Below are 21636 nucleotides of genomic sequence, written 5' to 3'. Positions count from 1 at the left end.
TACCCTTGGGAAGGAATAGGGAGGCTTTAGAACAGAGGCAGAAGGAACACCCATTAAGAGCCTGCCCCACATGTGGCCCATACATATACAGCCACCAAACTAGATAAGATGGATGAAGCAAAGAAGTGCAGGCTGACAGGAACCAGATGTAGATCTCTCCTGAGAGACACACCCAGAATACAGCAAATACATAGGTGAATGCCATCATTAAACCACTGAACTGAGAACGGGACCCCCGTTGAAGGAGTCTTAGAAAGGACTGGAAGAGTTTGAAGGGGCTCGAGACCCCATATGAACAACAATTCCAACCAACCATAACTTCCAGGGACTAAGCCACTACCTAAAGACTATACATGGACTGACCCTGGGCTCCAACCTCATAGGTAGCAATGAATAGCCTAGTAAGAGCACCAGTAGAAGGGGAAGCCCTTGGTCCTGCTAAGACTGAACCCCCAGTGAATGTGATTGTTGGGGGGAGGGCAGTAATGGTGGGAGGATGGGGAGGGGAAAAGCCATCTAGAAGGGGAGGGGGAGGGATTAGGGGGATGTTGACCTGGAAACCGGGAAAGGGAATAACAATTGAAATATAAATAAGAAATACCCAAGTTAATAAAGATGAAAAAAAAAAAAAGAAAAAAAAAAGAAAACAAGTTTGAACCCTTTGAATTCACTTAAAACACTTAAAATCTCTTACCTGTTTTTAATAACAACCAACGAAAATATCCATTGTATTTAAGGAGAGAACTCAAAAGCTGATGTCTGAGATGTTATGGGCCACACGACAATCTACAGTCTAATATTCTAACATGGAATTAAGCTATGTGGTGTAAGAAACTCATTTTTCATTTCATAGCAGTAAGGCGAGTGTGCCTTTGGTAGATTATCATTGGGAAGTATTGTTTTTATTTTTATTTTTTCATGCCTGATCAAATGAAAGGTATTTGCTAGTCTTTGTTAGTTAATTTAGACTGAGTGACCAAGCTGTGGGATGAACTCTCACCCTCCTTACTCTGGAGATCTTGCCTAGTCAAATCTAATCTTTATCAATCTCGATGGTATCTGCAGGACTTCTCCTGTGAAAACAAAGACAAAAATCTCTTCCCCCAGCGTAATACATACACCACCATGCCCAGTTTCCACTCTGAGGACAACATACCTTTAAAATACACAGAATGAGTTAATTTAGCAGTTTTTAAAGAACTATCCAGGGGTTGGGGATTTAGCTCAGTGGTAGAGAGCTTCCCTAGCAAGCACAAGGCCCTGGGTTCGGTCCTCAGCTCCGGAAAAAAGAAAAAAACCATCCAATGCCTCTCCACAGCTGTTGTTCTTCTCTCAATAGCATTTTAAAAATTCAAATTTGTGTTTACTAAGCATATCTTTTTTTAAATTACTTATTTATTTTATGTATAACTACACTATAACTGTCTCCAGACACACCAGAAGAGGGCATCAGATCTCATTACAGATGGTTGTGAGCCACTGTGTGGTTGCTGGGATTTGAACTCAGGACCTCAGGAAGAGCAGTCAGCGCTCCTAACCGCTGAGCCATCTCTCCAACCCCACTAAGCATATCTTTTAAAGTGTGATTAGACCTTTCTATAACTGCTTGTCCTGTGTGATATACCTGTAACATGCTTTATGTTTAAATGTGGGAAAACCTGTCCCATTTCACCAGAGACGAATGCTGGAGCCTTGTCAGACTTAATTTGTACGAGTATCTCTATGATACCCGTAACTTCTAATAAACGTGTCATTACAGACTCGGCCTTCTCAGAAGTTAAAGTGGTTGCCCACTGAAATGCTGAATGTGTCTGTGGCATGGTGTACACACTTAACTTTTCCAAACTCTGAAAAATGAAATACATGCGCTCGCCAAGTTTAATTTCATTTCTTTTATATATATATATATTTAAGATTTATTTATTTATTTATTATATATATGAGTACAGTGTAGCTGTCTTCAGACACACCAGAAGAGGGCACCAAATCACATTACAGATGGTTGTGAGCCACCATGTGGTTGCTGGGATTTGAACTCAGGACCTCTGGAAGAGCAGTCAGTGCTCTTAACCACTGAGCCATCATTCCAGCCCCAAATTTCATTTCTTTGGGTTACCTTTTGGGTTACTTCCTGCAGGTAATGGAGTTTGGATATGCAAAGAACAAGAAGGGCATTTCCTTATAATTTCCTTGGCTTGTTGCCAAGTGATAGAAAAACCTTTCTTCAAACCTTGGCTGTGAACATGGCATTCTTATTAGATTCTGAGGCTTCTGGGACATTTCCTATTAGGAACCGATCAGTTTCATCATTACCTTGTGCTAGAGGGCCTGGTAGACCCTGTGTGGGGTCTGATATGTGTCATATACAATGGACGATTTTTTAAATTTCTGATTACTTGTTGTAGTTTATAGTTAATTCTGGATTAGCCTGAATAAGTTTAGCAGTTTCAAAATGTGAAACAACCCTTTCTGCACATTGATAGTCAGTGACTGTATTAAGACATTGAGGAAAATCTAATGATACCATAAGAATGTCATGCAGGTCTGTTTTTTTTTTTTTTTTTTCTAACTGAATAATAAGAGCTATGAGTAACTTTACCTATTTTCCCTGACTTATAACCTGCCTTTCGTGATTTATTTGCATCAGTATCGATGTAGAGGCTCCAGAAATTGGTGTCTCTTTTACTAGATGAGGGAGAATCCAATGAGTTCATTTTATAAACCGAAGTCTCTTGCTTTTGGCATATTTGTTGTTAATCTCTCCCCAAAAAATTACCGCAAGCTCTTTCCTTGCCATTAGTCATTTTCTCCCCACAATGAGGCAATTTTAGCATTATCAAAAGGTACCACAATTTCTGCTGGGTCTATTCCTACAAATTAATATGAATGAAAAATGAAGTCTTATTTTCCCTTTCAGAATCAATTCAGAAAGCTTTTCTATAAAAATCTTTATTTTATTTATTTAATTTATTTATTTATTTATTTTTGGAGCTGGGGACCGAACCCAGGGCCTTGCGCTTGCTAGGCAAGCGCTCTACCACTGAGCTAAATCCCCAACCCCTAAATCTTTATTTTTTTTTACTCTCTCTGTGTGCTAAAAATCCACTCTATGATATTATCTTTTCTCTGCATCCTGTGGGAGAATGAGTAGAAGGAGAAAACTAAAATACAATCCTGGTTTGGACCCTATCACTCGTGCATCCTGTAATCTCTTTTCTACCAGAGCCATTTTTTTCTCTCAGCCTCAGCTGTTAATTTTCTTGGCCTATTTAAGTTCTTAACCATCTTGTAAGATCTGAAATAAAACATTTAGCTCTTGAATAGTTAATCCAATTATGTGCCGCAGGCAGTCAATATCTCCCAGTTATTTTTGAAAATTATTAAGAGTTTGTAATTGGGGGCTGGAGAGATATGGCTCAGTGGTTAAGACCATTAACTGCTCTTCCAGAGGTCCTGAGTTCAAATCCCAGCAACCACATGGTGGCTCACAACCATCTGTAATGGGATCCGATGCCCTCTTCTGGTGTGTCTTAAGACAGCTACAGTGTACTTATATATAATAAATAAATAATCTTAAAAAGAAAAAAAGAGTTTGTAATTGATCTCTCCTAATTTGTACTTTCCGTGGTTGGATTTTCTGTAAATCTGTCTCACATCCTGGATATCTGATAGGATCTCCTTTTCATATTTTTCAGGCATGATTTATAATCTTTAGCAAGGCAAAATTCTCTTTACTTCATCAAACATTTTTTGTCCTAAGGTATCTACGCCTGAATCAACCAGTAAGATGTCATTCCGTATAATGGTAAATTTTATGTTGAGGAAACTTTATGAATTATTCCTAACAGTTGTTGTACAAAATATTGGTGCAGTGTTGGACTATTTAACATTCCATGTGGAAGAACTTTTCAGCGATACCTTTTATCAGGTTGAGCAGTATTATTAGTGGTCACTATGAAGGCCATTTTTTTTATCCTCTTCTTGTAAAAGGTATAGTAAAAAAGCAGTCTTTCAAATCAATCACCATAACAGACCATTTCTTAGGTAATAAAGAGGGCAAGGGGACTCCAGGCTGTAAAGGACCTGTTGGCTGAATCACCTTATTTATGGTTTTGACATCTGTTAACATTCTCCATTTTCCAGATGTTTTTAATGGCAAATGTAGGAGAATTCCAAGGACTGGTCGCTTCTTTTCCAATATGCTGAGCATTTAACTGTGACCGCACCATCTGTTCTGGTGCCTGTAGTTTTTATGATATCGAAGGCTGTTGTTCTACTCACATAGGTTTGCTAGCTAACCGTTTTAAAGGTAGGGTGGTTGGTACCTTGTAAGACCAACAGTGGTTGTGTCTTGGGTATGCACAACCTGAATGGTCTTAACAACAGGACAGAGCAAATGTTCTTGTGCCAGCCATGGATGTGAGACTCAGGTGCCTCCCGTGGGAAGAGACGGTAGAAGCTCAGTTGCTTAGAATTTGTGAGGATGGATTTCCTGGATCCTCAGCCACCTACCAAATACTTGAGACTGGTTGTGGCGTAGGAAACCCAGTCTGTCCAATTTTACAAACTGACAAGGAAGTACGTTGTCAGATTTCCTGGACAGCAACGAGAAAAGGTGAGAGTTTGTCCCTGGAAGCATGACGTATCGAGATACCCATTTAGGAGTGACTTTAGTTTACTGTTAGACAAGCTAGAGTTAACACCCACTACCTTCTCCGAGGTGCCTAAAAGACCTTCATGTTGTTTCTCTTGTGAGCTCTGTGAGGCTCACAAGTTCTGAAGTGGAAACTTAAGGGTCTGGAAAGTTAGTTGCGTTGGATGGTGCTTTTCTGGATCAATTCCCGTCCGCGTTGTCTGGAAATCAACAGTTCAGTTCACAGGTCAGCAGTGGCAGCTCGAACCACTCACAAACTCTTCACGGACATGGCCGGCGGCAGTCCAGTTTGGTAGAGTTGGGATAGTAAACACGACTCAGTAATGGTGGCATGACCTAGCCAGAACAGCCAATCCTGGTCTGAAGGGATCAGCAGGGATGTCAGGGGCAGCTCTTAGGGGAGCAGAGATCAGCAAAGACCCCAGACCAACAAGCTATGCAAGCCAAGCTCAGCCTCCATCCAAACTCCCTCTCAATATCCCGTGTCCTCCATGGGTCTGGCCTCAGCGTGTGTCCTGCGTCAGCACATGTGTCTGTCTCAGCTGACATCACTCTGCCCATCAGCCCGAGTCCAAGGAAACAGCGAGAAACCACAGCAGCCCACCAGAAGGTTTTTTGCTGTGGTTCTAGGAAGTCCCAACAAATGCAGCTCAACTACAGAATGCAAGGCAGACCAATGCATGTTTGTCCTTAGTGCAGAACCCTTCATCACGTGTCCTTTCACATGCGTGCTTTAGCAGAACATCCTTTTACCTGCGTCTGCTTCAGTGAAACGTTCCTTCACACATCTGCCTTAGCCTTTCACCTGTGTCCACTTCAGGGAACCACTCCTTCAGGTGCAAATTTCTCAAGATTAGCAAACCGCATACAGAACATTCAGAACAAAACAAGGTGTGTGGTCAGCACGTCCTTGAGCCAAGTCCCTTCTCCTCGTCAGTGACGGCAGGCGTGTTACAGCAACAATATGAAATGGCTGGCAGGCATGGAACAAAATGGCAAAGCTATTCTGGGGGATGTCAGACCGTACCAGCCAGCAGCTCAGCTGAATTTTTAAGTTTTGATGTTACAAGTGAATATACTTGACCTTCAAACGCTGAGAGAGCCCATTTTAATATGAACTATATAATCTAGGCCAAGACCGCCTCTAGGGCAAAGGCCCTCAGCCTGTGGGTCGTGACCCACACAGGGTCTCCTATCAGAGAGTTTACACTACAATAAAGATTCATTACAGTAGCAAATTTACAGTTGTGAAGTAGCGACAAAATAATTTTGTAGTTGGGGTCACCACAGCATGAGGAACTGTTCTAAAGGGTTGAGGCCATAGGAAGGTTGAGAAACACTGCTCTAGGAATTTATGTTTTCTTTCTCTTTCATATTTTTCAGACAGAATCTCAAACTGTAGCTGAGATTGGCTTGGCTTGGAACACGTGTGTAGTTCATGCTGGCATCAGACTTATGGCAATTCTCCTGCTTCAGCCTCCTACTCAGGAGCCTACCAGGGTGAGATCACAACCACGGGTAATGTGATTGCTATTCTTGGTTGTCAACTTGAGTGTACCTGGAATTAACTAATGCCAAATGGCTTGATGCCCTGTGAGGGGGATCTCTCTCTCTCTCTCTCTCTCTCTCTCTCTCTCTCTCTCTCTCTCTCTCTCTCTCTCTCTCTTTCTTTTTCCTCTCTTCAACCCCCTCCTCTTGGTCCTCCTCCTCTTCTTTGGTTTTTTTGAGACAGGGTTTCCCTGTGTAGCTCTGGCTGTCCTGGAATTCATTTTGTAGTCCAGGCTGGCCTTGAACTCAGAGATCCACCTGCCTCTGCCTCCTGGATGCTGAGGCTAAAGGCATGAGCACCATTGGATTTTTTTTCTTAATTAAATTATTTGAAGCAAGAAGACCTACTTCTAATCCAAATCTTTGAGATGAGAAGATAAATCTTTAGTTCAGATCTTTTGAGATGGAAAGGCCCACATCTAATCTGGACCACACCTTCTTTTTTTTTATTTTTTTCATCTTTATTAACTTGAGTATTTCTTATATACATTTAGTGTTATTCCCTTTCCGGTTTCGGCAAACATCCCCTCCCCCTCCCTTCTTTATGGGTGTTCCCTCCCCATCCTCCCCTCCTTGTCACCCTCCCCCCAACAATCTAGTTCACTGGGGGTTCAGTCTTAGCAGGACCAAGGGCTTCCCCTTCCACTGGTGCTCTTACTAGGCTATTCATTGCTATGTATGCAGTTGGGTCCAGGGTCAGTCCATGTATAGACTTTGGGTAGTGGCTTAGTCCCTGGAAGCTCTGATTGGTTGGAATTGTTGTTCATATGGGGTCTTAACCCCCTTCAAGCTCTTCCAGTCCTTTCTCTGATTCCTTCAACCGGGGTCCCGGTCTCAGTTCAGTGGTTTAATGATGGCATTCGCCTACGTATTTGCCATATTCTGGCTGTGTCTCTCAGGAGAGATCTACATCCAGTTCCTGTCGGCTTGCACTTCTTTGCTTCATCCATCTTGTCTAATTGGGTGGCTGTATATGTATGGGCCACATGTGGGGCAGGCTCTGAATGGGTGTTCCTTCTGACTCTGTTCTAAACTTTGTCTCCCTATTCCCTGCCAAGGGTATTCTTGTTCCCCTTTTAAAGGAGGAGTGAAGCATCTGCATTTTGGTCATCCTTCTTGATTTTCATGTGTTCTGTGCATCTAGGGTAATTCGAGCATTTGGGCTAATTTCCACTTATCAATGAGTGCATACCATGTGTGTTTTTCTGTGATTGGGTTACCTCACTCAGGATGATATTTTCCAGTTCCCTCCATTTGCCTAAGAATTTCATAAAGTCATTGTTTTTGATAGCTGAGTAATATTCCATTGTGTAGATGTACCACATTTTCTGTATCCATTCCTCTGTTGAAGGGCATCTGGGTTCTTTCCAGCTTCTGGCTATTATAAATAAGGCTTCTATGAACATAGTGGAGCACGTGTCTTTGTTATATGTTGGGGCATCTTTTAGGTATATGCCCAAGAGAGGTATAGCTGGGTCCTCAGGTAGTTCAATGTCCAATTTTCTGAGGAATCTCCAGACTGATTTCCAGAATGGTCGTACCAGTCTGCAATCCCACCAACAATGGAGGAGTGTTCCTCTTTCTCTACATCCTGGCCATCATTTGCTGTCACCTGAGTTTTTGTTCTTAGCCATTCTCACTGGTGTGAGGTGAAATCTCAGGGTTGTTTTGATTTGCATTTCCCTTATGACTAAAGATGTTGAACGTTTCTTTAGGTGTTTCTCAGCCATTCGGCATTCCTCAGCTGTGAATTCTTTGTTTAGCTCTGAGCCCCATTTTTTAATGGGGTTATTTGTCTCCCTGCAGTCTAACTTCTTGAGTTCTTTGTATATTTTGGATATAAGCCCTCTATCTGTTGTAGGATTGGTAAAGATCTTTACCCAATCCGTTGGTTGTTGTTTGGACCACACCTTCTGCTGGCTCATATCAAGGACATGGAAGAAGGAAGTTTGCTTTATTAATTTGCCTACTTCTTCAGGATTCCTGCATGTACTGAAGAGCAGCTGAAATATCCAGCCTTATGGACAAAACCGTTGGGGTCCAGGAGTTGCCCCATAAACCACACAAACTCTGACCTCACTTAGACAGGGATGGTTTATTGAATGCCCACCCTAAGACTGATCATCAGAGACGTAGCTGAGAATTTGTCAGGCTAGGACCCTGGACATTTTTCTATGTCAGTTTATAAAGACTAAAATGTGAGCTCATAGGCAGGTGCTGGAAGGGCTGTCTGGTTGTCAGCCCTGACTCAAGCCATTTTAGACAACCAAGGTTCATACTGACTTTTTATCTGTTTAAAGATTTATTTATTTACATATAAGTACACTGTAGCTGTCTGCAGACACACCAGAAGAGGGCATCAGGTCTCATTACAGATGGTTGTGAGCCACCATGTGGTTGCTGGGATTTGAACTCAGGACCTCTGGAAGAGCAGTCAGTGCTCTTAACCATGGAGCCATCTCTGCAGCCCTCATATTGACCTTTAATTTTATTGGTCCTACATGAAGCTTATACTTATGGAATTTAAGATTAAGAAACCTCACAACATAAACAACTTCCTCCCAGTGGTTTGGGAACGGGTGGGTGGGGGAGCACCCTCGAGGGGGCTGGGGAAAGGGGTGGAATGCAGGGTTTTTGGAGGGGAAACTGGAAAGGGGGTTAACATTTGAAATATAAATAAACAAAATAACCAATAAGAAAAACATACACAAGTTATGTGATCATGCCTGACCCTGCTGTGAGTTAAATTATTTTCAGACAACAATGATAGGCGACATATTACAGCAAGAATATGAACTATCTGGCAGGCATGGAACAAAATGGCTACAGCTATGCTAGGGGGATTGGCTTCAACAGGGGTAACTACTGCGTTTTAGACCTTCCATTCCTTGTTGAATTAGCTGTACCACAGCCTATAAGCCATTCTAATAAATTTTCTTTCTCTATATACAGAGTCATTCTAGGAGGGATGATTGGTTATGCATTATTAAATGCAATGCTGATCATGAAACCCCACCACTTCCACAGCAATATGCAAGTGTAAGTAAGTTACTGAACAATTGAACAGAAATTAAAATTTACTGCATTTATTGCGTGTGTTGGCAGGCATAGGGAACACCTGGCTGCTTACATCTCTTGGTCTCTATGGAGTAGTGGGAGAACTGAGACCACTGAGGAGGTCTCTTAAGCGAAGACCAAACTCCTTGCAGCGACACTGGATTCCAGGCTTGTTCTCCTGTTTAGGCCTCACTGTGGTCTATGTACACTCTATGCATTCTCCCCATGCAGGTTCACATGGACTGAACTCAGAAAGGTGGGGTTGGGAGAAAGATGCATGGTTAAATAGCCCACCAGGTTCACATTGTGTCAATGTGATTTAATCTAAGGACAAAGAAGTGGAGTTTCTCTGATGGCTTTCTTCTAACCCCTTGAAAGGATCACTGGGGTTTGGCCTCAGTACTTCACACTTCTTGATGGGGCAACAACACTCAAGGAAGCTTGAGATTGTCATAGGCACAGTATTATGCTAGATATACTGAGTAGATGATACTAAGTTGTTCAGATGGTCATACCCATTTGCATGGGTTCTTAATGTGCACCTAAGGAAAGAGAGATTAATGTCCTGAGAATAGAAAGATCATTTCCAGTTCTTTTCTACCATTCCAGACTGAAAGACTGGTAGGGAGAGAATGGTAAATAATCAAGAATTCATAGATGATGCTTTGAATGAAGGGTGGGTTTCTGTGCTGGTTTTAGACAGGGTCTCAAGTATCACATGTTGCCCTCTACCTGGCTGGCCAGGTTCACTTTGAGCTCAGATAAACCTCCTTCCACTTTCCAATACATAGGCTTACAAGAGTGGCCTCCAAGGACTGTGAGGACAGCATTAGCCTTTGACAGTTGAGGTGTGTAACCCACAACTATAGTTTTAGCCACTTTTTCCCATGTCTACCAGCTATTTCAGATTGTTGCTGTTCTATGCCTGACAATCAAGGACGCAGAAAAATAACCTGATAGAGAGCAAGGACATGGTGATCACATCCTTTCCTCTTCTGTATGTTCTGGATGAGGTTTGTTAAAATTCCAATATTGCAAAAAGCTTTATATAAGGGTCACTGTGCACTGTTCTATCTAAAATGGCCTAATCAGAACTGACTCCCATATAACACTTCCTGCAGTCCTCATATGAGAAGCTTGAGCTTTTTGTTTTGACTTTTTCTTTTCTCTGTCTTTCTTATTTTTTGCTATATAAGTTGAGAGAAAGATAGTTAGGGCCATGAATTTGCCCCCAAAATTTGAACTATGGATGTGATCAATCAGTGTTAGTGTGTGCATTCTATAAAGTATTCATTTTTTACTATGATAGATGCTTTTGTGTTTGGTGGGTGGCCATTTCCCAGTGTACAGGTGCTGGGACCTTGCTCTATCCACTTAATGATGTTTATAGCCTCATTTTAGACGTTTATGTGCACCCCCTATATCTCTTGACTATTTTATTTTTCTGATAGAAGCTCATGGTATATCTTACTCAGGCCTGTGAGCAGTGCTCCTTTGGTGACATTGGTGCAGAGAGGAGAACCCCACAAGCAGCATGAGGTTCCCTTCACTGGTGGCTCCAATATTGCACTTTCCTCTGCCAACTGGTCTCCACACTTTCCTAGCACCAAAAAGACTTCAACTCTTTCTCCTAAGGAATTTCTTGGCAATTGTCGATTGCTAAGCACATGACTTCATGAGTGTTCCCCTAACACACACCCATGTTGTAACCTACCATGCAGACTATTTCTTGATGTGATTTAAAGCACCTGTACATAATGAGACAAGAGAACTTTTGAGTGCATATTCAAACTGGTGTGAAATCTCAGGAAGTTTTAATGGCTAACATTGGTGAATGAGGACAATTTGAGTTAGGATGAGACATTTTTGGGCAAGATATGGAAGGAAACATTCATTTAGATGCATAGGAATTACTAAGGTTTTTTATAATCAAGCCTTGAGGAAAATTTGGCTTTGGAAGCAGGAGATTCCCAGGGGCTCTGCCCCAGGAAAGTCTCCTGGAAAGGGCACCTCTGCTTATGCTCAGTACAGGGAGATTATTAGCAGGGAGGCAAAGTCTGTTCCCCATGACATCAGCTGTCCCTTCTTGGACATTCTATTGTCTCCTAGAGAGTTCTTGGCATCCTCTGTGATGTCACCAGTGTTGTAGTGACGACCAGTGCCCTAGTTTCTCTCAGTCTGAGTCTGGCGGTTACAAGCTAAGACATGTTTTCCCGTCTTCGCAAGCGTTTTGGGAGGGGGAACGTCGATTGTGGAGAGACTAGAGTGAAGGAATCTGGCCTTTCGTCTCAAAGTAATGATGGACAAAGACAGCACTTCTGGGGAATGTGGAGTAAGTTCTGGGCAGTATATTTTGAGCTTCCTGTCAGGGGGGCTGCAGGCTTAAGCTGACCTTTCTAGCAATGGGCCACAACAACTGGAGCATCTGAAAAGGAATTGAATTTCCATGAATATTACAATTTCTTAAAGTCAAGGATTTCAGAACTTTAGTTTCCCCATCCCCACTGGCAGGATATGGTAAGGCCAATGCTATTATACTGTGAATTTCTGGCCTTTACTTTTAGAGTTCATTTGTTATGTTACATTGATATAATAACACCATCAGGAGTCATGGAGGGTCCACCTTTTCTGAGTTTAGACAGGGCATCAATGTATTTCACTATCATTGCTTCTTTAAATACAGTGGATATCTGACAGTAGGAACAGGGAGAGAATTGTGCTCCAGGCAATAACCTTATGTTCTTAGACCTCCTCTGATTTCTTCTAACTGGCAGGGTCATGGTTAGCTTTATATATTAGAGGTTGTGTGTTACATTTTTCTAAAATACCAAAACTATTTGGAACGGGTAGACCAAGATTCAGCCTGTAACCTATTCGCATTTCTGGGGGCGTTTGGTGTTTCAAATAGGGGAATTGATAAGTCTGTTGACCATGTCCTCCCTGGAAATGCTTTTTAAATCCAAAGTTGTTGGCCTAGAGTATCAGGGTAGGACATCTGAGTGTCTCCAATCACTCAAGTTTTGTGGATGGTGAATTTATCATCTGAGTTCTGAAACCACAGGGGTGAGGGTCCTGAAACCAAGCTGTACCCTGTTCAGCTGATGATAATCCTGGAGAAGCCATCTCCGTGGTACATGTAAGCACGTGATGTCCGGCATAGGGAACACCTGGCTGCTTACATCTCTTGGTCTCTATAGAGTAGTGGGAGAACTGAGATCCACTGAGGAGGCCTCTTAAGCATAGACCAATCGCCTAGCAGTGACACTGGGTTCCAGGCTTGTTCTCCTGTTTAGGCCTCACTGTGGTCTATGTACACTCTATGCATTCTCCCCATGCAGGTTCACTTGTGTTCTTCTACCTACAGACGCTGGGAGAGAAACATCATCCCCCTGGCACTGACCTAAGCAAGAATCAGGCCAAGAAGGAAAAGGAGAGGCTGATTAAAGAGCTGCAGCTCATTACCGAGGAGAGAAATGACCTGAGAGATCGCCTGAGGTTTCTGACAGAGAGATCCAAGAACAACAGGTATGAATCGCTCCAAATGCTCTTGTTTCATTCCTGGGTCTGCAAGGTCACCTTCATCTTATCCTATTAAGGTTTTGGGTTCTAGAAAGCTGTGCCTCCCTAACCACCCTGTGCTAAACCTCACCTCCCATATAGAGGAGATTCAGAACCTGACCCTTCCTGAGGAGCGAGATGGAAAATGGACTCATCTGCTTCCATTTATTGAAAAGCAGAACTTGTGGTCTGAATGAAGAATTCAGGGATAAAGTCAGGGAGAGTGAGTTCCCAGTGTGCATTTGGAAAGCCCTTGACAGCTGGTGGCTTTGCAAGATTGTAATTGCAGTGAGTTTATGGTGAGTCTCTGTACTTGCTAGGCAGGGGACTGAGTGCTGGAAGATCCAGGCAGCAGCCTGAGGGGCCTGGTCCCACACTGTTCATCTCAATGCTTGACTAGAAGGTCTCAGGCTCAGGCCTGTTTGTTATTGTCTGTGTGTCTTGCCCTCTGAGACAGCAATGGTGCATGCATTTCTCCTGGTTCTCACAGTGCTCTCTGTTTCCATATTTCTCTTTCTCTTTCTCTGACTCTGTTTACATTTCTCTTTTTTGTGGGTGTGTCTCAGTCTGTGAGTCTGTGTGTGCATACATCCAAATGCATATGGACAACTTTTATATGTTTATATTTCCCTCCACACTTGGAATCTAGGGGTCTATGTCTTGGCCTGAGTATTTACCTGTAACACTTTCATGGTGATGTGAATGCTTTGTTCTGGGAGCCCCACTGTCAACAGCACAGTTCTTTGCCTCTGTGGCCACGTTTGTCTGTTTATTTGTATTCTTTGTGCAGATTATAATTTTGTGTTGATATAAGGTCTGTTATCAAAACAGGAAAAAAGAAATCACAGGTTTCTGGGTGTGTTGGGGTGGGGGAGCATGGAGAGGTGTGGCCTAGGCTCTTGATAGCTTACCTGGCGTGACTGCAGATTTCCTCCTGATTGAACAAAGGGAGCCAGGGAACCCTCCATCTGGATGCCGAGCTTCTGGTGTCCTGGACGCAGAAAAACACATTTCTGAAGCTGAAGAAGATCCCAATATGTAGAATTCAGAAGGTGTCCTTCCAGGACTGGGGTAGTACAGGACCCACCCTGAGTTCATATATTCCTAAATGCCGATGTTCATTGTATTCTATCATTTGGGGCCAGGCCACACTTCAGGCCAAATCCATATTATGAAGACCTGGAGAGAATGGAGGAGGAGGTCATGTCAATTCTGCACAACTTAGAGATGGAGAACACTGAGATCCATGAGAGCAACCATAAGCTGAAGAAGGAGATTACCTTCTCTAGGTAAGTCCTGGTCAGAAAGGCTATCACTTGTGGAATGGCCATTTCTGACTTTCTTTGTTCTGGATTGGACGGTCTTCAGCTATGATTCTATCTCTTGTGCTGTTTACACATCAGTGTGCCAGGGTCATTAGGACTCAGTTTTCAGTTCCATAAAAGACTGTTACTCATCCCAGGATTGTCTAGGCATCTTCAGAAGGCTCTAGATAGAACAGTACTGATTGAAGTCAGCAGAAGGTTATTAGGCTGACCTGGACCTATGGTGTCATACCAGGTTTTACAACACTCAGTGCGTGGACCACATGGTTAGCATGACCTTCTCTTGGTTCTACTGACCTCCTTTGAGGGTGTTGGCCCACTACTAATTGATGTTGCCCCCATGCATTGGGCTTTCATGGATAGTTGTAGATCCATGTTCTTTTTGAGAGATGTGGACACTAATTGGTGCTCAGGCCAAACAAACAATTTATTCTTCCCCAAATTAACTCTTTGTGGTTTGTGCAGCAGCCTTATATGTATCGAGATGCATTTTATTAAGTCTTCATGGGTATCTGGGACCTGGTAGAGTTAGTGGGACTTGGGAGTAGGAATGGGAGAAAGGGGCAGCATGATCTTACTATGCAGACTGTATTTCCAGAAACCTGCTCAGCCAGCTCCTGATGGAGAACACATGTAGGAAGAAGTTGGTCCCACTGAAGCAGGGGAGCAAGGAGGTCCATCTTGATTGTGCACTGAACCAGAAATATTTGGTTGACTTCAACAAGAAAGATAAAGACCAGCAACGTCCAGACCCAGCATCATCAGGTAGGGACAAGCAGCTGTGTTAGCTTAACAATATCTGATAAAATTTGCCAATTTGATACATCTTTGCTTTCTCCTACCACCTTTCTAATTTACACTCACAACCAGCCAACCACCTCATGTAATGGAATTGTTCATTGCTCTGCCTATGCACAAGTATTCTGGGAAGTTAACCACTTTTCAGAAACTGAATTATTTTGCAAGTATATTTTGCTGCTCTTTTTGAAGCTGCAGTATAGAAATGGTGACAGATGAATAACATACCTCATTATTGCATATCCATGTGATAGATTGGATCCTATGTAGAGTTTTGAACAAGTTCTTGGTTCTTTGACAAATGACACTCTGTGGTCATGTGACTTCTTGTGTAGGAAGCACCTTTCCGGGATAAGAACCAAGTGCAAATGTCAAATTAGTACTTGTCATTGGCTTTAACCTTGGTGACATATGGACGTCTCCTTTCTTCCTGCAACCCAATGAGGTCTCTTCCCATTGCCCTGTTCTTGGTTTGCACTGGTATAAGTCTGGGTCCCATATTGGCAGCCCACATTACTGTGAGGCTTGCTGGAGATTTTGCCCTGCCCACAGAGTTAGCAACAATGATATCAGTTAAAAGGTCCATGTCGACTGTCCAATAGAACTGAGGTGGTAGAAGGCAGCATTCTGACAGCTGGCTTGCATTTCCCCACCAAATCAGTGTCTGAAAAACTGCCTTCCTCTCCCAGGTCTCAGAAAGTGCAAGAGAGCTGGAATTGGACACACACCAGTAAGAGAGCTTCCTGAAGAATAAGTTGCTTTCTCAGGAGTCCCTGATGACAAACATCCTGAATGGTAACAACATTTTTTGGATGAGTATTCTTCCTCAGAGTTAATTTGTCATTTCTTAGAGACCCTAAATTTATATAACACTAAGCCAGCCTGACTGATTGAGGTCTTACTCACTTTCTTCTTCAGAAAACACCACTTGAGAGACAACTTGGGGGACGGCCTTTCATTATGTGTGCTAGAGGAGAAACAGCAATACATCTGTGCTTCTAAATGTTCGTTAAGAATGTGCTGTTTAGAAATATTTTTGTTATGATTTTAATTGAAGTTTTCTTTTTGTTGTTTCATATTTATATGTTCTTGTTACTATTTTTCACTTTCAAATATTTTTAAATATTTTTATTCATTTTAATCCTGTTTTGTTGTAAAAATGTATTTGTTATGAATAAAAATTGAATTCTATCTCTTGACTCTTAAGACCATCATTCTTACTCAAGGGTTCTGTCCCCTCCTGTGGACTTAGAACTGACAGCTAGAGATGGATCTCTGCATGTTCCATGGAGCCTGGGCTAATAAGTGAATTCAAAGTCACCAAGGGGTACCCAGTGTGACAGTGTCTTTTGTGTGGAGAATGTGGCTGTGTCTCCGACACACACTTTATGATGTAATCACTGACATGCTTTACCCAATTGTTAGGGTCCATGTGGTTCTTCTGAGAGAGCAGCAGATGCTCTAACCTGTGAGTCATCACCACAGCTCCTGCAGGTGGCTTTTGTTATTCCACATGAGGTGCTGTATTAGGTGGACAGGATCACCTCCAATTAAATAGAGAGATCTCAGGAGATGTGTGTTCACAGGTAACTTACTGAGCTGTGCGTGCTCAATGTGTTAGGTTGCCAGGCATCCCTACAGGGCTCTGGTGTTCCCACTGCTCATTGTGGGTCAGGATCATCCTCCAGCATCACTTAGTTTCCATATTAGAGCAGAACTTTCACCTATTATCAATGATGACCATATGTATTATGCACATCTGATAAAATACAGAATAGAAACTAGCTTCCTGTAGGCCAGATTGGCATAATAGTTTTTTGATTGTTAGCAAGAAAATTATTTTAATCTAAGCAGTTTAGGGAGGAACCTCAAGAGCATCCATAGTGAATGTAGCCTGCAGCTGTGAACACAGGTTTCTTTTGGAGAGCAGGCCTGTGCAAGCCCAGAACCTAGGTGGGACAGTTCAAGCTACCCTTTTTCCATGGCCAATCTGGGATCGTATTGAGAATGTATTTTTTCCAGGTGACAGATTTCCAATTTATGGAATTGAACTAACTTACTGAGAGTGGAGGTGACTCAGAGAGTTAAAGTACAGAAGGACCAATCCAGAATGTCCACAAAAGCTTGCTGTCACCCCAGGGCTTTTAAAAGCTCAGCAGCTAGAGAAGCAATGTAGTATTTGGTTATTCTCATGCTTAGGTCTAGTCATTCATTATAAGCTGACCATGACACAAAAAGAGTCATCTGTGTCACAATAACTAGTTGTAACTAGATTCACACCACACTATCACATCACTACCATATTTGAGGTTCTCAGTTACTATCTAAGAACCTGGAAGAGGCCTGGGTCTTGCTACACAAACTCATGATTTATGTCTTCATGACACTGTGTGCTTTGTTCTGTTAATGCTACCATTGGCATACAATACCTTGGATACTTTGTGCTGACATCTGTGACATGAGACAATAGTTCATGTCATCCTAACCTGAATAAACTGTCCTTAGAGTACAGTGTGGTAGGAGGGGCCTTCTTTTCCTATGAGATAGCAAAACATTTCCAGTCTTCAGTCAAGTCTGTCAGCCATTGTCCAGTGCCTGTCTTGAGATGTCCACCTTTTCAGCTGAGAGTCTTCATCCAGGCTGCTCTGTAATTCTGTAGAAGATTAATAGGGTTCCAGCCCTAGGATTTAATTCAGTGTGACTGTACTTGCCGAACATGCTCAAAGCCCTGTGTTCCACCCTAGCCCTCTGTGCTTTAGAGAAAGAAAATAAAGAACCACATTGCACTTGAAATTTCTCCTCCAACAAAAGGAGAGCCTGCATAGGGCCTTTAAGTAACTCTAAGCCCCAGCTTCCCCACAGCTCCCTCCATCAATTCCATTATTGGTGTGTTTTCATTACTGCTCACTTTCTTCCTTGTGTGCAAAGAATGTGCACCATGTCAGTAAAGTGTGTGTGTGTGTGTGTGTGTGTGTGTGTGTGTGTGTGTGTGTGTGTCCCTAGTGAAAACTGTCGAGGTGCATGCAGACTCATGTCACTACTGTCTCATGGCACCTTGCAGGGAGCACTGAAATGGTGGGCTATTCTTTTTTTTTTATTCTTTTTTTTTGTTGAGAAGATCCACCAGACAGATAACTCCTTCTCAAACAAACTGCACACCAGAGAGACAATACCTAAATTGACAAAACTAGAAATGAAAAGGGGGATATAACAATAGACAATGAATAAATTCAACAATCCTCCCTGGTTTTAATGCCCTGGGGAAGTTGGGAAGCCAATATTCCCTGTCCTGCGTGACTTTCCCTGCAGAGTGAGCTGTCCTGCAGGAGATGCTTTCACATGCTTCTTTAAAAGCACCTGTTCCTCAGATCTAGGTCAGATGTGAAAACAGGCTTCTCCATGTCAGTGTGAGAGCTCCCCCTCCCAGCTCAGAGCTGCAACACCATAGGATCCTCCAGCCCCAGTGCTGGGTGGGTCCCATGGAGGAGTTAGAGCAAAGTGCCCCTTCTGAGAAGTGACTTAGAACAGAAGGCTCAGAAGTGACAGTCAACCCCCAAGTGCTTCTTCCAGGAGAAAGCAACGAGCTCTCCCTTTGAAACAGTGTAGGCTCCCAGATGACCCAGTTCTGTGACTGGGGAAGATTTTCTGGAGCTTAGTTGCCCAGAAACACTGGGGCTTCATTCTTGATCCATGCTCATTCCCACAACAAAAGGTCCTCCTCCCCACCCTACCCCCCAGGCCTTGAGTTGATCCCAGGTTCTGGACTTCCTTCCCTCAGGTGGCTTCTCTCCTTTGGCTGCTACAGAAACCTGTTATGAGGACAGGAACAGAGAGTTAAGAGGTCAAAGTCATCTTCCCATTGATGTTCTTTCTCAGAGGTCAGTGGGACACTTACAGAGTTTTGTGTATACATTTTATTAAGCAAGGGACAATCATGCCTCAGACACAGGAAACTAACAGCACATCTACTGGACCTCCTTCAGCACCTGGGCATCTCTTCTGGCCTGTGCTTCTGTGTGCTGAAACCTGGGGACCAACTTCCTGTGGTGTTCCCAGGATGACTATGCACATTCCTACACTGGCGTAAATCCTCAAAGCTCACAAACAGCAACAGGACCACCACAGGAATGGTTCTACATCAACAGATACCACAGACCAGCAGGCAGAAGCATGGGAGGGTGGTGCTGTGGTTCACACACTTCTCCTTCATCACTAGGGCAGGCGGCCCGCTGGAGAAAACAAGGAGACAGCAGGATGGAAGAGGAAAACTAAAACCTAGTCCTTGCATTAAACACCTAAGCATATTCAGAGTAGAAGAGAGAAGTTTGCCAAGAATGAAGGCCACTTTGGGCATCCATCATCAATAGCCCTGGATGTCTAGGCCAGCATCAGATCCAGCCGTCTCCAGGCACCTGTCAGCCAGGCCCTCAAGGGCACTAAGAGCATTAACCATGAAGAATAGAACAAGATCACTGCCTTTTGCCTGCCTGACAGCCAAGCATGTGTCTGCTCTGCCAATGCTCACGCCAGGACTCCTGTTAGATATTGAGATGTAGAGAGCTGATAGTTCCAAATGGCATCCATATGTGCATGCATGGTTGCACAAGCTGGTAGAATCTCTCTCTCTCTCTCTCTCTCTCTCTCTCTCTCTCTCTCTCTCTCTCTACACACACACACACACACACACACACACACACACATTTACAGTTTTGAAGCACAGCAGAAGAATCTCTGGGACTCTAAGCCTGACCAGCCTCATCTGTGAGCCACAGCTTCTGTGTGAGAGTTTGTTTGTGTGAGAGGCGTAGGGTGACTGAGGAAGGTTGCTGGTGTCCATCCCTGGCCTGTATGTGCATGCATACAGACACATGGACACATGCACACACTGAGTACCTCTCATCCAAAACCAAAATCTGAAAACAATGAATTTCAAATCCAGGCGTTCTCCTACCCTACACCTTCACTCAGGAACTGGAGATGAGGCCTTGCAAGAATCCTCAACCAGTGAGACTGGCCCCGACCTTCTGAGATCCATTCTGCCCCAGGAGAAAACAGCAGGTGTTATCAGGACGACACAGATATTCAAAACTCCATCCTGATGCAGGGACCACCTGCTGGGTTAGGAGAAGACTCAGCATCAGGGTTCCTGAACGAAAACATCACCTGTGAACACACGGGGGCGCTGTGGCTACGCCTTCAAGGCATCTTCAGCAGCAGCTTAAATGGACTGGGGATGACTGTGGGAATCTGCCTGCAGGGTGATGTGGGAATCCCTTCACTAAGACTTGGTAGAGTGATGCTGCCCCAGAAACCCTTGCACCCCCGCCATTCTTCTTGGTGTACAGTCCAGGCAGAGGCAGAACACAAAACTTTCTGATTATAAACTGAGTTTAACAGATAATCTGGAACCTGAAGGCCACAGGACCAAAGGCCTGCACTGCAGGGATGAAGCATCACTGCAGGGATGACCACACACTGCAGGGGTGAGGAGTCACTGCAGGGATGACCACACACTGCAGGGGTGAGGTGTCACTGCAGGGATGACCACACACTGCAGGGGTGAGGTGTCACTGCAGGGATGACCACACACTGCAGGGGTGAGGTATCACTGCAGGGATGACCACACACTACAGGGGTGAGGAGTCACTGCAGGGATGACCACACACTGCAGGGGTGAGGTGTCACTGCAGGGATGACCACACACTGCAGGGGTGAGGAGTCACTGCAGGGATGACCACACACTGCAGGGGTGAGGAGTCACTGCAGGGATGACCACACACTGCAGGGGTGAGGAGTCACTGCAGGGATGACCACACACTGCAGGGGTGAGGTGTCACTGCAGGGATGACCACACACTGCAGGGGTGAGGAGTCACTGCAGGGATGACCACACACTGCAGGGGTGAGGAGTCACTGCAGGGATGACCACACACTGCAGGGGTGAGGAGTCACTGCAGGGATGACCACACACTGCAGGGGTGAGGTGTCACTGCAGGGATGACCACACACTGCAGGGGTGAGGTGTCACTGCAGGGATGACCACACACTGCAGGGGTGAGGAGTCACTGCAGGGATGACCACACACTGCAGGGGTGAGGAGTCACTGCAGGGATGACCACACACTGCAGGGGTGAGGTATCACTTCAGGGATGACCACACACTGCAGGGGTGAGGTGTCACTGCAGAGATGACCACACACTGCAGGGGTGACCACACACTGCAGGGATGACCACACACTGCAGGGGTGAGGTGTCACTGCAGGGATGACCACACACTGCAGGGGTGAGGAGTCACTGCAGGGATGACCACACACTGCAGGGGTGAGGAGTCACTGCAGGGATGCAGGGATGATCACACACTGCAGGGGTGACCACACACTGCAGGGATGACCACACACTGCAGGGGTGAGGTGTCACTGCAGGGATGACCAGGAAGCTGACTGAGCTCCTCAGGGCACGCCCTGTCCTGAATGTGCTTCCCTCCTAGGTGAGCACTGCAGCTTTCAGGGTGCTGGAGGCCTGTGTGGGCAGCAGTAGAAACTGCTAGCCTTGTTATTCACAGCTGAAAATATCACACAGGACATTCCAGAAGTGAACACCACCAAAATGGGGCCTTTCACAGCATTCGGGGTAGGATGACAAAAAGCCCCAAGACAATTTTGCCCGTGTTCCATACCAAATGTCTACTGTCAGTGCCT

General features: G+C 44.2%; 1 protein-coding gene and 1 long non-coding RNA gene across 8 annotated transcripts; one reads left to right on the top strand and one right to left on the bottom strand.

Annotated features, from left to right (window-relative positions):
• The first annotated feature begins 5114 nt into the window (after nt 1-5114).
• Nucleotides 5115-16139, top strand: LOC116886680. 4 transcript variants are annotated; one of them, XM_032888174.1, is made up of 5 exons: nt 5115-6154; nt 12624-12784; nt 13963-14106; nt 14741-14907; nt 15630-16139. In XM_032888174.1, exons 1-5 carry the CDS (start codon nt 6110-6112, stop codon nt 15692-15694), a joined length of 582 nt encoding a protein of 193 aa, XP_032744065.1. In that variant the 5' UTR covers nt 5115-6109; the 3' UTR covers nt 15695-16139. The 4 variants fall into 4 exon arrangements, with proteins under 4 accessions (XP_032744065.1, XP_032744062.1, XP_032744066.1 ...); XM_032888171.1 differs by lacking the exon at nt 5115-6154 and adding an exon at nt 8831-9490 and having other exon boundaries at nt 12598-12784; XM_032888175.1 differs by lacking the exon at nt 5115-6154 and adding an exon at nt 10896-11591.
• On the bottom strand, nt 13570-17964 carry LOC116886683. Of its 4 annotated transcripts, XR_004386121.1 has the most exons (3): nt 17427-17931; nt 14098-15282; nt 13570-13996 (listed from the first exon to the last, which is right to left on the bottom strand). It is a non-coding gene; the product is annotated as an uncharacterized LOC116886683 (long non-coding RNA). The 4 variants fall into 4 exon arrangements; XR_004386122.1 differs by having other exon boundaries at nt 13570-15282; nt 16407-17964; XR_004386120.1 differs by having other exon boundaries at nt 13570-15282; nt 16355-17949.
• Between the last annotated feature and the right edge of the window lie 3672 nt (nt 17965-21636).

The sequence above is a fragment of the Rattus rattus genome, chromosome 17 (assembly GCF_011064425.1).
Source record: "Rattus rattus isolate New Zealand chromosome 17, Rrattus_CSIRO_v1, whole genome shotgun sequence".
Classification (NCBI taxonomy): domain Eukaryota; kingdom Metazoa; phylum Chordata; class Mammalia; order Rodentia; family Muridae; genus Rattus; species Rattus rattus.
Note: the sequence above shows the minus strand (reverse complement) of the source record. Positions and strands in the feature narration are given on the sequence as shown.